Genomic DNA, 20,896 nt, shown 5'->3' on the forward strand with positions numbered 1-20,896 from the left:
ATCATGAAATGCAGGAACCACTTCATAGTTTCATATAAGATTTTTTATCAAAAAAGGTTAATTGCAACAGGATTGGAAAAAACTTAATGTGTTAGCATAACATTAAAAAAATAATTCATGATTCTACAAATTGCTAAATTTAAAAAACCATACTAAGCTAACTTGAAACAAAATGGTGTAAATAGGAATTGACATAATGCATATGTCTTTCAAAATTTCTCATGTAAGTTTCATAAACAACTCAATTTAAATAAAAAAACACACTACTCATTCAGTTTTATAAACTTAAGCATATAAAACCAACCATGTACTAAATGTTGAAGCATATAAAACAACATACCCTTTCAAGATAAAGCCATATAACCTATGAAGCACGGACACCTCTAGGAATAGGCGTGTCGCGGCGTCCGACACGCGTCGGTGTCTGACACTTGTATGACACCCGTACGACACGTGTCGGAAAAGTCAAAGAAGTGTCGGAAAAGTCAGACAAGTGTCCCCTAAAAATGGTTTTTTCTTTGCTTGGACACTCTTTTAACCAATGTCCGACACTCGTATGACACTTATACCACATATGTCCGACAACTCAAACCAATGTTTTGTTTTTTTTTCTTTGCTTCAACACACATTTATATATTTTTTGGACAAATCTCACACAACTAAAAGGGTTAATTATGTATTGAAACAATCTTATCAATAAAGAATAAAATTTGATCAATATATGGATAAATGAAACTCAAATATTAGCTTATATGTAGCGGTGTCAGTGTCCTATATTTTCAATATTATCGATGTCGGAGTGTCTGTGTGGTGTCGTGTCCCGGTGTCCATGTCGGAGCCAATGCTTCATAGCATATAAATTCTATAAACTTATTAAATCAGTCAACCTAAAGAAAAAAAGATAAATATAATTGTGACATACAAAAGTTTACAAATTGTAGTAACCAAAATTCAGCCTTTGACAATAGCACCAACCTAAACCAGCTCTAGATGCAACTACGCGGAAACAACCAGCTAAGAGTTTTAAAAGTATATAAAAAAAGTGTAGAGATTTTAATCATGCTAAGTTGGATTATTGATGATTACATGGTCAGGACAACCTTGGTTGTTGGCACATTAATTCTGACCAATGATGATGGGATTCTCAACAAGCTTCATTATGATGACATATTTTTCCAATTCTAATTGTTTGTTTTATATTTCTTGTTGAACCTGCATTACAAAACTAACAGTCAATCTAATTCAAACAGGAAATTTACATTTGACCAATGTTGATCTTCTTAACGCTGCCAAAAATACAGAATCTTCTTTCAAAACCTGTGAATGAATACAAAATATTAAGTACTAACAAAATGAAAATAATGAACATTGTTCAATAAAAAAATACACATCAGCATTACTAAAGAATAGGCAAAAACCATAAACAATAACCTCTCGCCCAAAACCCTTTGTAGCTTTCTTAAAAAGACTGAGGCAACGAATCTTGAGTGTTTCCTGCCATCACCACCGAATTCCCGTTCAATTGTTTCACTCTGCAGTGACAAATCAAATTCAATTCAGCAGAATTGATGATTTAATCTAATGTAAAAAATCGACTGATTAAACAAAAACGATGGATTGTACTCAACAGAAATCATCACGCAAAATCTAAAATCCAAATTGAAATCCAATTATTTGTTATTCATATACAAACTTGTACTCGAGCGTAGCTTCAAAATCATTTGATGAACTAAATCAACCTATATTGCAAAGAATGTCCAGATGAAATTAATCAATCCAGAAAAAAATGCATAGATCAATCTCTTTGATCTATGTGAATTGGAAAAGATTTAACTAACTTGATGAGACTTATTTTCAATCTGCAATATAATAGATCTGTTGCTCATGTAGCTCCATTCTCAATAGTATGCTGAAGAAAACAAACATTAACAGTCACTTTTCTTCGAATTTCATTTCATCTACAAAATTGAGATTATAGAGTTTCAAAAGCCTAACTTATAAAAACTGGGATGTTCATTAAACTGTTTAGAACCGCATCACAATATGAAATTGAAACTGAAATCACAATATGATGAATCGAAAACCTAAATTGAAATGGAAATAATACATGAATGAAAAACCACATTATTAATCACAATCAACACATGGACGAAGAACAAAATCGTCGAAGCAACATTATCGTGAAACCCATAGAAGCAACAAAATCGCGTCTTGCAGAACAATGGAACAAAATCGAAGCAACATATAGAAGGATTAGAAGGACACAATAATTCAGAAAAGGAATTGGTCATATTTATAGACGGCACAATAATCAGGAAATACCAATAATCAGAAAGAAACAATATTGATTAAGCACTGTTTAGAAATTGGGAGATGAATAATTACCATTAAAGAGAATGAATCGTGAAACTCATAGAAGTAGAATCGTCGAAGAAGAATGGACGAAATGAATGGTCGGTTGAAAGGATTGAGAAAGATACATTGAATAAGGGGAATGAATTGATGAAGAAAAGAATAGGGTTTGCCGTAGGCGGCCAATGTTTTGGGAAAAGCTAATGGAAACTGTGTGGTTATAAATCAATTAAAAGGGTGTTATCTAAGAGAATAGGAATCAATAATAATTTGAAAAATAAAATTGAATAATTTAATTAATAAATTAAAAATAATGTTTTGGGAAAGGATAAAACATATTGAATGCACAAATTTCAAGAAAAATTTTCTATAAATATTTCATTAAATTGTGTCCTTGGGGCACATGTTAGCTTTTCCCTATTATTATTATTATCATGTATGATTTGCCAAAGGTTTTATAATCTGGAATTAGGGTTGTAGAAAAGGTTGGTTTACTCGGTCCATACAGAAGGAAGAATACTCAAGAATGAAGGAGACTCTGAATCTTCCTCATGAACTGATCATTCAAATCTTACTAAGGTTACCAGTTAAATCTCTTGTACGCTTCAAATGCGTTTGTAAGTTATGGCTTTCTCTCATCTCTGATTCCTGTTTTGCAAATTCTCATTTTGAACTCACAGCCGCAACAGGCGAACCTAGAATCATGTTCACATCAAACTTCTTTCATGAATCTCGATCTATAGATTTAGCAACGTTACTAGACTATTATTCTACTTCACTCAACCTTGATTTTTTGCATCCCCTTTCCAAATCTGATTTTCGTATTGAAATGAAAAGCTCATGTAGAGGGTTTATATTTTTGAACTGTTCTTCAAGTATCTTTTCTTCAAAAATCTATCTATGGAATCCATCCACAGGAGTTCACAAACATATACCTTTACCTCCTGTTGTTTCCAATAAAGACCCTGATGATATCCTTTATCTATATGGTTTTGGGTATGACCACTCAACAGATGATTACTTGGTGGTTTCAATGTTATGTGATATAAGTAAGGCCTTCTCTGACATTTCATCCCATTTGAACATTTTTTCATTGAGAGCTAATACATGGAAACAAATTGAGTGTACTGCTTTGTTGAACTATAGTCACTTTCCTTACATGGATGACTTTTTTTATGAAGAGAGAGTAGGATTTCTCTGTAATGGGGCTCTGCATTGGTTGGCTTGTCATGATTATTTAAACGAGTATGTTATTTTTTCCTTTCATTTAATTGAAAGAGAAGTTTTAGAAATGTCTTTTCCAAATGATTTTGACCATGATTTTAACCAAGAATCAATGGATTGTGATTTGTGGGTATTTGGAGAATTTCTTAGTCTATGGGCTATGGAGTATCGTTCTCTTGTTAATATATGGGTTATGAAAGAATATGGACTGCATTCGTCTTGGACTAAGACTCTTGTTTTGTCTATTGTTGCCATTCCGACTCGGTACTTTTATCCAATATGCTGTACAAGAAATGGTGAAATTATTGGAACAGATGGTGGTACTGGATTGTTTAAATACGATGACAAAGGACAATTGCTTGAGCATCACTCGTATTCTAATGATCCGGACGGATGTCAAGTCGCTGTGTATATAGAGTCTCTGCTTTCACTCCCTTCTGACAATGAACAAGCTTAAGTAGATGACACAATCAAGAAGAATGAGGTATACTATATTTTATCTTATTTATCTTGTACTAGTATGAACTATAGGAATGCTCCAATCACTAAGGTATTGGAGGGTAATATGATGAGCCAGTATGCTACTTGAGCTCATGTAATATGTTATGGAATTTTTATTTGTCAACTGTTTGTAATATGTTTGTTTAAAATGTTGAAACCTTTAATTGCCTGTGTTGTTTGTGTGGTTCACTGTTATTGTTATTTATGCGTGTGTGTAACAGATTAAGTTCTAATGTATGTTGAGGTCCATGTTTAAACTGGTTTATATTGTATTTATAATTTATTTGATGAGTTTATACATTACATAACTATGTTTGACTCAAAGCACTTTATTAGAAATTTTATCATGGCCACATTTGTAATTTATTTGATGAGTTTATGCATTACATGACTCTAATTTCAGTGGACTCTAGTAACTTTGCTCTTGCCATTAATCTATTACAAGCTAGAAATAAAAACTCCAATTAATGAGTTACATCGATAAGAAAGAAAATTACTACTGGAAGCATTTTATTTTTAAAACTAGAATCAAAACATACAGTTTCTTTGCATACATGCTTTAAAGAAACTGTGATGTGCGCAGTGAAAACAAGGCAAAACAATAGTTTGATAATAGATTGAATGAAGAAACATGTCAATGAAGTGTTAGCTATGTGATAATAGTTTGATCATGAGTGCCACTTTAAATGATAATAATTCTCTTCTACCTCAAATTTTGTTATTGTAAAAAGAATAAAAAAGAATGAAGAAACATATTATAGAGAGCTCATTCTGTCACTGAACACCTTATGTAAAAAACATATTGCAAGCAGTCATCAACAAACCTTAAATTTCCCAGAGTTCAATAACTTTATTTTTTAGCCAAAGACAAAGATATTTTATTAATAGCTATAAACTCACCCAAACACAAGATACCAGGATGGAAGAGTATAAACATAAAGCTATATATCAGAGTCAGATTTCAGCTTCTTTAAACTAACAGACACTCAATAATGCCATGAGATGAGACTGAACCTTGTCTATGGGTTGCTACCCTCAGCCCCCTCACCTATAATTCCAAGTGTCACAATGATTTGACACTGCAGAGGCAAAAGTTATGACACTCATGAGCATGCAGAAATAGAAGCATGGAAAATGATCATAGCTATTGCACTGTTGTATCAAACAAAGAATTATGTGAAAAGATGTAGTGAACATGGTGATTTCAAGGCATCCTGTTTTTCTGCTATTCACTTGTTCTGTTTTGAGTTTTAAAATTTAGGTTAGAAAGACTCTTCTCGTTATCAACACTAGAGGATGTAAAGATGGGTAAATTAAGAAACCAGATTGAAGAAAACACTGCTTGGAATCTTGACTAGTGAAGACAATTGTTAATTAGAATTGGAACAATGTTTGAAAGAAGAATTTAATAAGGTTTGCTTTTTCGGAAGGATACTATATGTTCAAAACATCTGTCAAATTATTATACTGTTAAATCATCTTAACTGTCAAAGGTTGCGAACTTCACTTGGCAAATGAGTCAAGATAAGATTGTGTTGAAGGATAACTTATTCACAAGAGTAAGTATTGATAGAGATGATATAAATTGTGTTGGAGGTTGTGGAGTGAAAGAAGAAACACGTGTCACTTATTTTTTGAATGTCCTGTTTTTTCAAAAGCCTTAGCAGATTTATTGCGATGATTTGGAGTTAGCATTGTGTATCAAAATAAGTGCAGTGAGCACTTTATATCATTTTTAGATCTGGTAAAAGGTAGAAAAGGGATCCTGTTGATGCTAAGAACGGTTTGATTGGCATGTTTGCAGAGAATGTGAAAAGCGACAAGTGCAAAAATCTTGATAAACCAGTTGTTAGAGTTAATATTGTTGAGCATGTTTAAATGCTGTCTTTGAAGTGGCTGAAGGTGAAGTATACAGTAATCTGTTTTTTTTCTTACTCAATGGAGCTGGTGCAGGATGTTAAAATTGAAAATGTTTGCTTTGCTGACTGTTATTGCAGGATTGTTTAATTGGGGAATTGTTACTTAAAATCACTTACTGCATTATAATTTTAAGCATATTCACAAGTCAACCTAGTTTAGGAGGCCAAAATAAATTGTCAAAATGATTCATTCTAATTGAATGATAGTTTAAAGTGATATTCCAATTAAACTCTTTGTAATTAACAATATTTCAAAGACTTAGTACACTAGAAAGTTCTGTGTACCTTATATTAGTTCACTTAAAAATATTTTACGAGCACCTTTGTACACTAAAAAAGTCTCTTAGATTAATTAAATAAGGCGATTCATGAATTTTCTCAAGTGTTGAATTATTAAATTATTTCTAATATTTAACAACTTTTTATATTTTAGTAATTTATAGATTGATCTTAAGAAATAATTTCCCTTTTAACATTAGGTTTTGTTTTGTGACTTAAATTAGAATAACTATTCATTAAATAATTGTTTAAAAATATATTAGATCATGTTAATGTAATTCTAGATTTGTTCACCTAATAAAGAATATTTTTTATATAATTAAAGACTACCTATTATTTTTATATATTTTAGAAAGTAAATAAAAAAGTAGAGTGAAATTTCAGAAAATTGAAAAAAGTAAAGTGAAGGAGAGTATATTAGTCTATTAGGCAACATGTTTATTTAAACAAATATTAGGGATTTAGAATCATTATCGAAATTGTTTTTGTTTGTGTTGGACATGAATTATAAATTGATTGGATGTATCTATAGTAAACAAATATAAAATTTTATTTCAAACAGATTTCTTGTAGTGAATTGAATTGTATAATATATTTCTTCATATTTATAAAGATGAATTATTGATTTCCCTCTTATTTTTTCACCAATTTTCTTATATAAATACATGTGCTCATCTACACTCAAGGGAGGAGGAAAAATTGTACAGAAACTCTACTGAAATGACCCACAAATCTCCTCTCAAATTCAATATATAAATTCCTTCTCCAAAATTCTGCAGAATTCACCTTCACTGATCTATACAATAACTCCAAATAGCCATGTAACCTTCAATACACAACTTTCATAAACCTGCAAAAAAATTAATCAACCGACCCAATAATCTCCACAAACTTGTTCCTTCAAATCTTCCAAAAAAATAACCTTTATATAGAACCAAAACAAAATTCGTACAAACCATAACTCACAAATTTTAGAACTTGTACAAATTGAATAACACAACACCAATATATTTTGTATAGTTTCTTTTTTTGTTGCAGAAAACAGAGAAAAGAAACAAATGCGAAATTAAAAAGAAAAAGAAGAACTGGAATCGCGGATCTACCGGACCACCGCCACCGACAATACATTCGACAGCTTCCATGGGTTCGCGATCTCGAACCCACACTCCACCGCCGCCATGAACTCCGAGTTCACCGACGCCATCAACAGTCGGACGAGATCTCTCCTGCGACGAATTTCTTCGCGCGGCAACCATCTTCGCACCCTCATCATCAAAAGTTTCTTCTGATTGTTATGATGCTCGATTTTTTTTGGAGATGGAAGGTTCAAAGAAAAGGGATTTTTTCTTCTTTTAAAGAAAGAAGAAGAAGAACGTATAAGACAGACAAGATCAAAATTACTTTGGGTTTGTTTGTTCTGATGCATAATATTCATTTGTAGGGTTTAATTTATTTGGTTGTGTTTGAAAGGGAGAGGTTGTTTTGTATTTTTCAACAACATGTGTCCCTCGAACTTTCAACCTGGCTTTTGAGTTTTCTATGCATAGAGCAGAACAAAAAAATGATTTTTTATTGAAAGTTGGAAAGTGTCTATTCAATTTTGCATGGATAACGTGAACGAGCTTTAATTCTGAAATAATTAAAAACATATTATAAATTATAAAGAAATAATAACAATTACAATAAGATTTCTTAAAATAGAAATTTATAAAATAGCAAAGTGGCTAGAATGATGACACTTGACAAATTTGCCAAAGTTCTCATCTTGCTTTTTTATTATAAATGATTAATATGGAGCCCTTCTCCTCCCCTCTGAGTCCCCCAGGAGAACCAAAAAGTGGCTTAAGAGGAAATTTGGCCCCCTCCATCTACCTCCCATCCCCCTCTTAAAATTTAAACCAAACATATAAACTATTAAAATTCTCCTCCCTTTCCCTCCATTTACCGCAACAAAACAAACGCTAAACTTAAACCTCGCTTCACCATATTCACAATTTTCTTATATTAAATTCTAAGATCAAAATTGATTTTCTCTTTTACCATGATATAAGTCTTTTTTTCTTTATAGATCAGGTTTCGCCCATTTACCATTTTTCAGAATTCATTTAAATTTATAAGAGTTAAATAAGTTTTTAGTCCTTATAAATATGACACTTTTCACTTTTAGTCCTTACAAAGAATTTCGTTGAATTTTGGTCTTCACAAAATTTTTCGTCACGAATTTTAGTCCCTCCCGTTATATTTCTCTAACGGAGGCTTATGTGGCATGCCACATGTCTCACCACGTCGGGCAAAGGTATAACTAAATAAAAAGAAGTAGATTGCGGGGTTTTAAACCCCCTTTAAATAACTGAAAAAATAATAATTTCTCACAATGAAGCTTTCAACCAATGTACTCGGTGGTGCAATTCCCTGGAATTTTCGGAATTTTACTTCCATTGAGTCCTTTTTTCCTTTTTGAAAATAATTTAATTTCAATTTCACCATAACACTCATACTGAATGTTTTTTAATGGCCTCATTCCTGAAAGTCTTTTTCAACTTGTTAATTTGACTTATTTAGATATTTCTTCAAATAAATTTGATGGATCTATTCCTCAACGCATAGCAAAACTTTTAAATATATATACTATTAATCTTTCAAACAATTCTTTTAATGGGTTCATTCCACAAAGTATTTGTCAACTTATCAATTTGAATGATTTAGATATTTCTTTAAACAACTTGGAAGGAATATATGTCTTCTAAATTTGTGGCATCTAAAACTTTCTCATTATCAAATTAGTGGTTCACTTTCAAAAAATATTGTTCATATATTGTTTTTATTGGAATACTTGTTTCTAGAAAGTAATAACTCAAATGGTTCAATACCATTCTCTTTGTGCCAAATTCAATTAACAAACCTTGAGCTTTCAAAGAATAATTTTTCAGAAGAAATTCCATATTGTTGGGATAGTCAAGAATTGTCTGAGATAAATTTGTCATCCAACAAACTAACTGGAGCGTTCCCAAGCTCATTTGGAAATCTTCCCTCACTGCTTTGGTTACATTTGAAGAATAATATCTTTCAAGGAGAGCTTCCTGTGTCTTTTAGAAATTTGAAACAGTTGTTAATTTTGGATCTTTGTGAGAATCAATTCTCTGGAATTATACCATCATCATGGACAATAGACACGTTCCCTTCATTATAGGTTCTTAGAATGCGACAAAATATGTTGAGTGGTTATATTCCTTCACAATTATGCCAACTCAGATCTATAAAAATCTTGGATCTTTCTAGAAACAAATTACAAGGTTCAATACCTTGATGCATATTCCACCTTCAGAAAGATAGTGCTGATAAGGAATCTTGGATTTGTAGTGGGGAAAGTGGAAGTTTTGAAGGTACTAGTGAAGGAAATGATGCATAAATAATTTGTCTACCAACTGTTTGATCAAATATTTGTAAGAAATTATTATTTTTTCAGTTATTTAAAGGGGGTTAAAACTAGGGGTGGCAAAACGGGCCGCCCGCCGCCCGCCCCGCCTTATGCCCGCCAAAAAACGAGCGGGGCGGGCATGTCCGCCAAGTAAAATGGGCATCAAAATCATGCCCGCCCCGCCAAGATGGCGGGTTGGCGGGCGGCGGGCTTACCCGCCTATTTTTATTTATATTTTTTTAATAGATTAATATGCTTTTTTTTTTACCTTTTAATTAAACTTTTCACTTATTTTTTAAAACAATTTTTTATAAAAGTAATTTTTTAACAAATTTACTCTAAAAAATATTACATATATTTATAAATAAATGTATAAAATAAACCATCAAAAATTGCAATTACTAGAATTAACTAAAAAAAGAGTGAGTTTTGGAGGAGGAACGGGTTTTGGCGGGCGGCGGGCTTTGGCGGGGCGGGTATGGCGGGCAGCGGGTTTTTGCGGGGCGGGCTTTAGCGAGCGGCGAGCCTAAAATCCCAACCCAACCCGCCAATTTTTGGCGGGTGCGCGGGCGGCCCGGCGGGCCCCGACCCGTTTTGCCACCCCTAGTTAAAACCCCTGTAATCTGCCTCTTTTTCTTTAATTCTGCTTTGGCCTAACGTGGCGAGACATGTGATATGCCACATAAATCTTCGTTAGAGCAATCTAACGGGAAGGACCAAAATTCGTGACGGAAAATTTTGTGATTCGACGAAATTTTTTGTAAGGACTAAACATGAAAAATATAGAGACAAAAAAAATTATTTAACCTAATTTATAATAATAGTGGTAAAAAAACATTTTTAATTTTTCTAGTAAATCATCATACAATAGAATAAAGCAAGATGAGTTTTTTGGCAAGTTTGTCAAGTGTCATCTTTTTAGAAGTCTTAGTATTTTAAAACATGCTATTAATAGTAATCTTATTATATTTAACTTTAATTATTTTATTATTATTTAATTTATTATTTTATTAATTCTTCAAATGCTCTCTCTCTCATTAGTTCTTCTCATTTGAGTCTCACGTTTGAATTTATGTATGTCCTAATGAATGCTTTCTACCTTCCCAATTCCAACTTTTCAGATTCTGTCCAAATTCAATTAATTCCACTCTAATATACTTTTTATGTTACCTTCCCAATTCCAACCCTTCAGATTTGGCCAAATTCAATTGTTAATTTATTTTTTATGTCATTAGTCATGCTTCTCTTTCATCAGATTTTCCATCCTATAAAGATGTGCAAATTGGAACAACTCTTATTCCAGTTTTTATAAGTTAGGCTTTTGAAACTCTATAATCTCAATTTTGTAGATGAAATGAAATTCGAAGAAAAGTGACTGTTAATGTTTGTTTTCTTCAGCATACTATTGAGAATGGAGCTACATGAGCAACATATCTATTATATTGCAGATTGACAATAAGTCTCATCAAGTTAGTTAAATCTTTTCCAATTCACATAGATCAAAGAGATTGATCTATGCATTTTTTTCTGGATTGATTAATTTCATCTGGACATTCTTTGCAAGATAGGTTGAGTTAGTTCATCAGATGATTTTGAAGCTACGCACGAGTACAAGTTTGTATATGAATAACAAATAATTGGATTTCAATTTGGATTTTAGATTTTGCGTGATGATTTCTGTTGAGTACAATCCATCGTTTTTGTTTAATCAGTCGATTTTTTACATTAGATTAAATCATCAATTCTGCTGAATTGAATTTGATTTGTCACTGCAGAGTGAAACAATTGAACGGGAATTCGGTGGTGATGGCAGGAAACACTCAAGATTCGTTGCCTCAGTCTTTTTAAGAAAGCTACAAAGGGTTTTGGGCGAGAGGTTATTGTTTATGGTTTTTGCCTATTCTTTAGTAATGCTGATGTGTATTTTTTTAATTGAACAATGTTCATTATTTTCATTTTGCTAGTACTTAATATTTTGTATTCATTCATAGGTTTTGAAAGAAGATTCTGTATTTTTGGCAGCGTTAAGAAGATCAACATTGGTCAAATGTAAATTTCCTGTTTGAATTAGATTGACTGTTAGTTTTGTAATGCAGGTTCAACAAGAAATATAGAACAAACAATTAGAATTGGAAAAATATGTCATCATAATGAAGCTTGTTGAGAATCCCATCATCATTGGTCAGAATTAATGTGCCAACAACCAAGGTTGTCCTGACCATGTAATCATCAATAATCCAACTTAGCATGATTAAAATCTCTACACTTTTATTATATACTTTTAAAACTCTTAGCTGGTTGTTTCCGCGTAGTTGCATCTAGAGCTGGTTTAGGTTGGTGCTATTGTCAAAGGCTGAATTTTGGTTACTACAATTTGTAAACTTTTGTATGTCACAATTATATTTATCTTTTTTTCTTTAGGTTGACTGATTTAATAAGTTTATAGAAGTTATATGCTATGAAGCATTGACTCCGACATGGACATCGATAATATTGAAAATATAGGACACCGACACCGCTACATATAAGCTAATATTTGAGTTTCATTTATCCATATATTGATCAAATTTAATTCTTTATTGATAAGATTGTTTTAATACATAATTAACCCTTTTAGTTGTGTGTGAGATTTGTCCAAAAAATATATAAATGTGTGTTGAAGCAAAGAAAAAAAAAACAAAACATTTGTTTGAGTTGTCGGACATATGTGGTATAAGTGTCATACGAGTGTTGGACATTGGTTAAAAGAGTGTCGAAGCAAAGAAAAAACTCATTTTTAGGAGACACTTGTCTGACTTTTCCGACACTTCTTTGACTTTTCCGACACGTGTCGTACGGGTGTCATACAAGTGTCGGACACCGACGCGTGTCAGACACCGCGACACGACTATTCCTAGAGGTGTCCGTGCTTCATAGGTTATATGGCTTTATCTTGAAAGGGTATGTTGTTTTATATGCTTCAACATTTAGTACATGGTTGGTTTTGTATGCTTAAGTTTATAAAACTGAATGAGTAGTGTGTTTTTTTATTTAAATTGAGTTGTTTATGAAACTTACATGAGAAATTTTGAAAGACATATGCATTATGTCAGTTCCTATTTACACCATTTTGTTTCAAGTTAGCTTAGTATGGTTTTTTAAATTTAGCAATTTGTAGAATCATGAATTATTTTTTTAATGTTATGCTAACACATTAAGTTTTTTCCAATCCTGTTGCAATTAACCTTTTTGATAAAAAATCTTATATGAAACTATGAAGTGGTTCCTGCATTTCATGATGTTGTGGTTACATAGTATGTTGTGGTGAACAAATCAGATATCAAATTATGAATCCATAGATTTAAGGATAACAACGCGTTATCGTTTCCGTTCTTTGAACTTTTCATCATCCTGAAATTTTCAATTTATAAATAGTATTTTTATCCCAATTGGGAGGAATATTATAAATCTCATTTCTATCATAGTTTATGAGTTGGTGTCCTAGTTAGAGGCCACACATGAGGAGATTTTTCCCCATTTTCTTTTCACATTGAATTATTTGTCTTAATCAGTAACTATTCTCTAAATTCTGAAACTTATTTTACCTGTTATTCTTACAGCCTACAACATGTGGAGTTTTAGCTCTTCGGAGCCTTGAAATATCATACTTTACAAGGGTTGAGGGCAGGATCAAATCCAACCACTAATTTAAATACAAGTGATTGTAAAGGAAGAAGAGTAATGTCAAGCGTGTCTCCTGGATTTCTCTGTTATGCACAAACTTTTATTTGTTTCTCTACTATTTCGGTTGTTGACCACCAGTTCGAACTGACTCAAAATCTAACCGTGCAAGAAGAAATCACAAGTAAGCTAACTGCTTATAATGATTTAAGAAATTTTGTTGTTCCACTTCATATCATGTGGTTGATGATTTTGGAAGGAGGGAGAAATACCTCACAATTCCACTTTTATGATTGTCTATAAATTTTTTATATTTTGTTTTTGGATATTAAAGTTTCACTCCTTCCAACTTCAATCATAATGCTTCAAGTTCTGAATTTTCTTTCCTTGAGAGCATATTTTCCAATTCATGTCTCAAGTTTAGCACATGACACTAATTTTGTTTTATTTCAATGACTGACAATGAATTTTATGTCATTGGATGTGGGGTGGAGGTATATGTTAAGTTTGTTGAAGTCCATGAGATGGAGAACTTTGTTGAAGAAATGGAAAAGCTCTTCCAAGCCCACGTGGAGATAATTGCGGCTGTGAAAAGGGGACACTGGGAGAAGGAAGTATGGAAATGAAGTTTGATGAAGACTTAGCCAAACTCGTGGAGAAGTACTCCCCATCGTAGCAGTACAATAAAATCAAGAGTTCTGACAATGGTGGTGCATGCAAATATAAACACATGGAATAGAAAGACAATGAATAGTTTGTCAGATATTTAACTTCTCCTGACATTCACTTAAATATTTGAATTTGATTAACCATTTATACTAATCGAGAGTTGCAAGCGTCTAATTAAAATTTGAATGTTATTTTTTTTTTTATAATAACTCAAATAATAATTAATAGTTTAAATTTCAGTTTATAAATTAATATCTATGCTACTATTCCTTCTAAGACTATCATTGATACACGACCAATTATAATGGCAAAGTTTTGTTATATTTTATTATTATTATGAATTGTTTTCACTATTTTTTTCATTATTATATTTTTTTTAATTAACTATGATCTTTATGTTAGTATTCAGTTTTAAATTAAATTTTATATATGAAAATTAAGTAAGTCTATTTTTGCTAGATATCTAAGAAAATAAATTTTTTATAAATATTTCTTTATAATTTTTTTTAAAATTTTATTATAAATATTCAATAATTTAATATAATATGAAAATGGATTTTGATGATCATTAAAATAAATATTATTTTCAAATATATGTGTTAGTATGATCAGGCTATATAGAATCATTTTGCCGAGCATGTCCACCCTATATAATCATCTTGCAGAAATATTTTATTACATATTTCATCACATATATCTTCAAAATATTTCTTCAAATTTAATATATTTTCAACCTTCAACCTTATTGAATTATATAATTAGTCTTAAATTGTTTTCACACATTTCTTCAAATTTAATATTTATTACTTTTTATTATATTATTACATTTTAAAAACAAAAGCGTGCCCGTCACGTCTGTACCCATAGCACAGGTAACACACAACGCACACGGACAATTATACAGAACTTATGTTAGTTATACGACTGACTTTTCATTTTTTTAATATTTTTAACCATACTTAAACTTAATTCTTTTAGATTATTCTTTTTTTAGACTTTAATTTAAAATTAAGTTTTTACTGATTTTCAATTAATTTTAATTTTAAATATTTATTTGTCTCATTTATTAAATTTTATAAATCATTTTTTTATTACAACTCTATCAATTCTATTTTTTATTTTTATTTTTCACAATTGTTTTTATAAAATATGTGTTTAATAGTTATTTTTAACAATAGTGTTTAAAAACTTATACAATCATCTTGCAGTAATTTCGTTGAATTTTAATAATAAACTGGTGACAATTTCATGATCCACACCAGGATTATTTTTAATGTGTACTATTTGAATATAAAAATGCACGGGTATTTAACATGTTGGACAATTAACTAACCAATTGTACTATCCCATGACAACAATATTATTATGCCAAAATAATTTATTCAAGCATATAAAATATACCAAACAATTCATTAATATCTTTGTGTGTCAAATTGTGGTATTGTAATGACCACTAAAATGATATTATTTTCATTCTAATGTCAATTTTTCAACTTTATTTATTTAATTTTTCAATTTTGTAACATTAATTTATATATATGTGAACAACGCGCGTATCAGACCAGAATCCGTGCTCACATACGTGTTTAAATTATTAATAAAATAATGGTTTATATGTATTTGTAGTATTTTTTATTTAACAAGTTAATTTGTTTTAAAACTTACACAAAATATTAATAAATTAGAAATGCTCAAATTTTTTATTTATTTAAAAAATAGTTAAATAAACATTTTATATATACTATTAGTGAAATTTGTACAATTATAACTGTTTTTTTAAATATTTTGTTTATTTAGAAAATATTTAACCCGTGCCTCGCACGGGTCTAAGTACTAGTTTTACTAATATTTAGGTTGTGTTTGGATTAGATAAGAAAGTGAGTGGAAAGAGAGAAATAAAAAGAAAATAATATTTAATGAATGAGAATAAGGGTCCGTTTGGTTGGGAGTAGATGGAGGGGAGGGAAGGGGAGGGAATATTTTTAAAAATATGTGTTTGGTTCATTTTTTATAAGGGGAGGGGGAGCAAAATCCCTCCTAGACTCACTTTTTGCTCCCCTCCAAATTGAAGAGATTTGGAGGGAAGAGAAGATTTAATAATCATAATTATATTATTTTCCCTATTTTAATCTCAATTATTTTTTTAATTTCAAGATTGTTCTTATTGAATTATTAAAGACTTAGATTTTTTCTCCGTATTATTTCACATTTATTTTTTTCTATTGTGCAGTTGCTATTTGTGCGTTAATTGTTCCGCTCAAATGAGTTCTTTTCTTTTTATTTTGTAGAAGTTTTCTTTTTGATATTTTATTATTATTCTTATAATAACAACATACTTATATCGGTTCTTATATATGATATTATATATGATAGTAATAAGACTTTTTTTATTATACTATTAATAATAATAATAATATACAATATTTGCAAATATAATATATTTATGTTATAAATAAAATTTTTAACTCTAATATTATTTATTTAATTTTTTAATATTCTAACCTTATTTTATTTATTTTTAATCATATGAATTGTTTTATTGAGTTAGATGAATAATAAGATCAGATAATAGTTCGATTTGCGTTGAAGGTATATAGTTCAACTAATGTGTGTTGTTGTTTACGGTTATATTATAGTTTATGAATAAACAAGTTTTTATTAAGAATTATTTTTACTAACCACAAATAATAATATTTATAAGGATAAAAAGGTAAATTGATTTTAAAATCCTTCTCCTCCCCTTGTGAACCAAACATACTTGTTGTTAAAAATCTTTCCCCTCCCCTCCTCTTCTTTGAACCAAACATATATTTAGTTAAATTTTCTCCCCTCCCTTCCCCTCCATTCCCCTCTCCTCGATTAAATTCTCTCTCATCCACTCTGTTTAACCAAACGGACCCTAAAGAGAAAGTAAGATGAAAGTATGATGATTTTTTTAGTTGTTTGTTATTATTAAAAGTGAATAGAAAGGAAAGAAATATATATTTTTTCGAAATTACGTAAAGGTCCTTGTCATAAAATGATGATATATTTATTACTTATTGTTCAATATTATATTTTTAATAATATATAAAGGCATCATCGTTAATATTTTAACATAAATACATGAATATAAATATTAATATTAATATATGTTATATAAATATAATATTTATCACTATTATATTTGATAAAAATAATTATTTAATAATTGTATATAACATAAAAATATATTTTATATATATATATATATATATATATATATATATATATATATATATATATATATATATATATATATATATATATATATATATATATATATATATATATATATATATATATATATATATATATATATATATATATATATATATGAGGAGGGATCAAATTACACCCGAAGAGTTACACCATGAGTTACACTCGTTCAATAACTACATTTCGAATTAATATTTTTTAAATTCAACCGTTGGATTGAAACATAATATCATATAGATCATACCTAAAAAGTTTGAGCTTAATCTATAATGATTTACTATGTCATTGAATTACATCAAAATTAACGTTATATGAAAGCTCATTTTGACGTTAATCTTTGGATATCTTGATCGGATAGTAAATCATTATAGATTAAGATCAAACTTTATAGGCATGATCTATATGATATTATGTTTCAATCCAACGGTTGAATTTAAAAAATATTAATTCGAAATGTAGTTATTGAACGAGTGTAACTCGTGGTGTAACTCTTCGGGTGTAATTTGATCCCTCCTCATATATATATATATATATATATATATATATATATATATATATATATATATATATATATATATATATATATATATATATATATATATATATATATATATATATATATATAACATATCATATGAAAATGAGTAAGTTATATGAGAATGTGAGAATGTAATAACAACCATTGGATTTATATTTAATGGTTGAGATTAAAAGATTTTTTTTAAATTTGATTAATAATTTCTCTTTCCTCTTAATGACACATGATTTAGTGAAGATCACAATTTAATTTCAACCATTCCTTTTTAAATCTGATGGTTCTTATTCATTCTCATATAACTTATCCATTCTCACTAGATATGTCCTATAAGACCCGATTGAGGCAAAGGCTACAATATTCACACCTGAAGGCCAGATTTGAAGTTCTCCTTTGACTCAATGGATTTTTTGAAGCAATAAGTCCATACGGAGAAAATTTCCTCAACGTTTGGCAATCTCTATATCATCATGCATTTTCATGTGTAATCCTTCTTGTTTTGATTCAATACTGTTTATATGCAATACTTGTTTTTTTGAACTATAATAATAATGCACTAGATATGTTTGTCTTGAAAAAATTCATTCACTCTCGTTCTTATATGTTTTTCTTTCCTTATGATACCAAACTCTCGGTGATAAAGCATGATAACTCCGAAGGGAGAACACATAATACTCATAACCTCAATTGGTGTGCTTTCGAGTAAAACCCTGTTGATGATATATAGGCATTGTTTCAAATCCCCAAACACTGGAGATATAATGAAGTTAATCCCTTGTCAACCCCTTTGAGCCTTGAAGTAGGAGTTTCTTTTCTATACAAAAAACCCTCACATTTAACCTAGGGGCAGGGTAGTGTTTAGTTAACCTGATTGAGTGTTCAAAACTCATCAGGAATGCGCATCTAAGGATACAACAATGGTTGTCCATCAAAAGGTTGATGAAAGTCAAAATCGGAATTGTTAACCCTCACATTAGGAGGTCGAAATATGACGACATCATAATGGTTATCCCTCGTCAACCAAGAAATGAGGCAGTTACAATCTTTCCACTGAATCTAAGACATCTCAGGATCATATAACCTATTCAAAAAAAGAACAGAATGAATAAAAAAAAAAAGAAGAGAGAAAAGAAAGCCTGCTAAGTCAACAAACTTGAAAAACAAGTCACTTAGGCAAAAATTAAGGCACCCCCCAGGCCGCAAACCTGAAACTCAAAAGAATTTATCCAGGCAAAACTTAGGGAAAAATGGAAAAAAAAACTTGAAAGGAAAGGATTGCGGAACAAAAAGATCCTTAACAAAAGAACAAAGTCGTGTGATCAGATACCAAATACAAAAGGTGGAGTGACTTCCATGTCCAAACACCTTATTGATTCCTCAAATCGTCTCAAATTCCTCTTGAAGGATGGATGCTCGCATCGTGTTAACTAAACTTAGGTTGGAGAACATCACGAAGGGGGTGGGCACCAATAAAATTTTGAGCCTGAAAATCCTTTTTTCTAAAAACCGTGAACCTGGCCACGTTACAACCCTTAAAAGTCCTAATTGAAGTAGGGTTAATTCGAAAGCATACTGTAACGAGAATACGATAAACTAACTCCTAGGAGTTTTGTTAAACGCATGAGTTGGTATCACACCACCTTTCACACAAAAAAAATCAATGTTTTGACATCCTTTTAAAAAATTTCTTTTTAAACTTCAATACAAATATGCACTTTGAATTAGAATTATATTTCTCATAATAATCCTTTGCATATGAATAAGTGTTTGACATCAGGAAAGTTTTCATCGTGAATTTTAGATGAAAAGTTTAAGTTGTCTTCAGAACTCCGTTGAGTTCGAGCGAGAATATCTCAAATTCTGATCACCCTCAGGGGCACAAAAGTAGTTGGATACTCCGGTGAGTAATAGTTCAGTCAATCTGGGGAAATCAGGTCAAGATTCGAAGAATCTATCAAAAGTATTGAGCAATCAGGGGCATTCACCCAAGCATGTCTGAAGCTACTTCCCGATCAACCAGGGGCATTGTTCCTAAGTTTATGATACTAGGGGCAAGTTACCTACGATAGTACACATTTCAGAAGATCCTCACGAGGTGAATCTCCTCAAAGTCCCTACCGGCTGGGGCAAAGCTATGCTTGCTTGATACTTCTACTAATACTTATTGGTGCCCCAATCAATACAAGTCTAGGTGTACTTCCCTTATTTTGTTCGCGTAAGCATCTGTTGGTTATTTCGAACGAACACAAGTGTTTGAATATGATTGATGTTTAACAAAAAAATTCATGCATAAAAACATGAATGACAGTTACCACCACTGCTGGGGCAACGTTCGAGTCATCCACGCGCCCCCATAGAGTCGGTTTCATAGGATCATATCCCCAAAGAATCATGTTACCACCCCCAGTGGAATGTTTGGCTTCCCCATCGAAGTTATCCTTCAACAGAGGTGTTTTCCTCAACAGATTACACGGTGCATAGTTCCCTAGCGGAGTTTATTGATCCCACCTTATAGGACTTCTCAGCAGTCTCCCTTCAAAATCATAATATTTAGTCAGCATTGTTCGTACTTGGAACCCAGTCAGATAGTGCATCAAAGGATTATGGACGAGCTTACAAATGCTTATTGCCAACACCTGTAGTGTACATCCATGATGATCACACTGTCAAAATAAATCCTCTAATATGTGAGTCCAATGGGGTTTATCCGTCAACGGAGTTACTTTCCCCAAGCAGAAATGAAAGATCCCAGCTGAATATTCCTGCACAGAAGACAGGAATCCCCAATACAATCATGTTGTTATCATCTTCAGCAACGAACAGGGATTTATTTTCCCTGTAAGAGGCTACTATATAGAGTTATCAACAGGCATCTACATGCATATATCCATACAATATGCATCTACACACATACCTCCATGCATCACATACTGTATCATAGTGAATGCAAACATTACATGCAAGATTCTCATTTATTTTGAGAACTTCATCCCGCAAGACATTACATGCATCATGACATTGCAAAAATCATCAACAAATCAATCTTTATCAAGTGTACAGTCTGGAAGCTTGAACCCCAGACTTTTTGAATCTTTACGCCAG

General features: G+C 31.0%; 1 protein-coding gene and 2 long non-coding RNA genes across 4 annotated transcripts; 1 reads left to right on the forward strand and 2 right to left on the reverse strand.

Moving 5' to 3' along the window:
• Positions 1–893: 893 nt before the first annotated feature.
• LOC131603457 (uncharacterized) lies at positions 894–2,533 on the reverse strand. Its single transcript, XR_009284400.1, has 3 exons — positions 2,386–2,533; positions 1,432–1,532; positions 894–1,317 (listed from the first exon to the last, which is right to left on the reverse strand). It is a non-coding gene; the product is annotated as an uncharacterized LOC131603457 (long non-coding RNA).
• Positions 2,534–2,799: 266 nt separating this feature from the next.
• Positions 2,800–6,319, forward strand: LOC131632385 (F-box/kelch-repeat protein At3g23880-like). 2 transcript variants are annotated; one of them, XR_009292994.1, is made up of 3 exons: positions 2,800–4,060; positions 5,882–5,979; positions 6,075–6,317. XR_009292994.1 is itself a non-coding variant. In XM_058903139.1 (2 exons), the coding sequence occupies exon 1, from the start codon at positions 2,879–2,881 to the stop codon at positions 4,031–4,033; it is 1,155 nt and encodes a 384-aa protein (XP_058759122.1). In that variant the 5' UTR covers positions 2,800–2,878; the 3' UTR covers positions 4,034–4,060; positions 5,882–6,319. The 2 variants fall into 2 exon arrangements, 1 of the variants encoding a protein (XP_058759122.1); XM_058903139.1 differs by having other exon boundaries at positions 5,882–6,319.
• Positions 6,320–6,802: 483 nt separating this feature from the next.
• LOC131603463 (uncharacterized) lies at positions 6,803–7,883 on the reverse strand. The gene is made up of 2 exons (XR_009284401.1): positions 7,379–7,883; positions 6,803–7,125 (listed from the first exon to the last, which is right to left on the reverse strand). It is a non-coding gene; the product is annotated as an uncharacterized LOC131603463 (long non-coding RNA).
• Positions 7,884–20,896: the final 13,013 nt, after the last annotated feature.

Source organism: Vicia villosa, linkage group LG1, assembly GCF_029867415.1.
Source record: "Vicia villosa cultivar HV-30 ecotype Madison, WI linkage group LG1, Vvil1.0, whole genome shotgun sequence".
Taxonomy (NCBI): Eukaryota; Viridiplantae; Streptophyta; class Magnoliopsida; order Fabales; family Fabaceae; genus Vicia; species Vicia villosa.

Coding starts and splice junctions, on each gene's coding strand:
- LOC131632385 (XM_058903139.1), top strand. CDS start 2,879: ATGAAGGAGACTCTGAATCTTCCTCATGAACTGATCATTCAAATCTTA.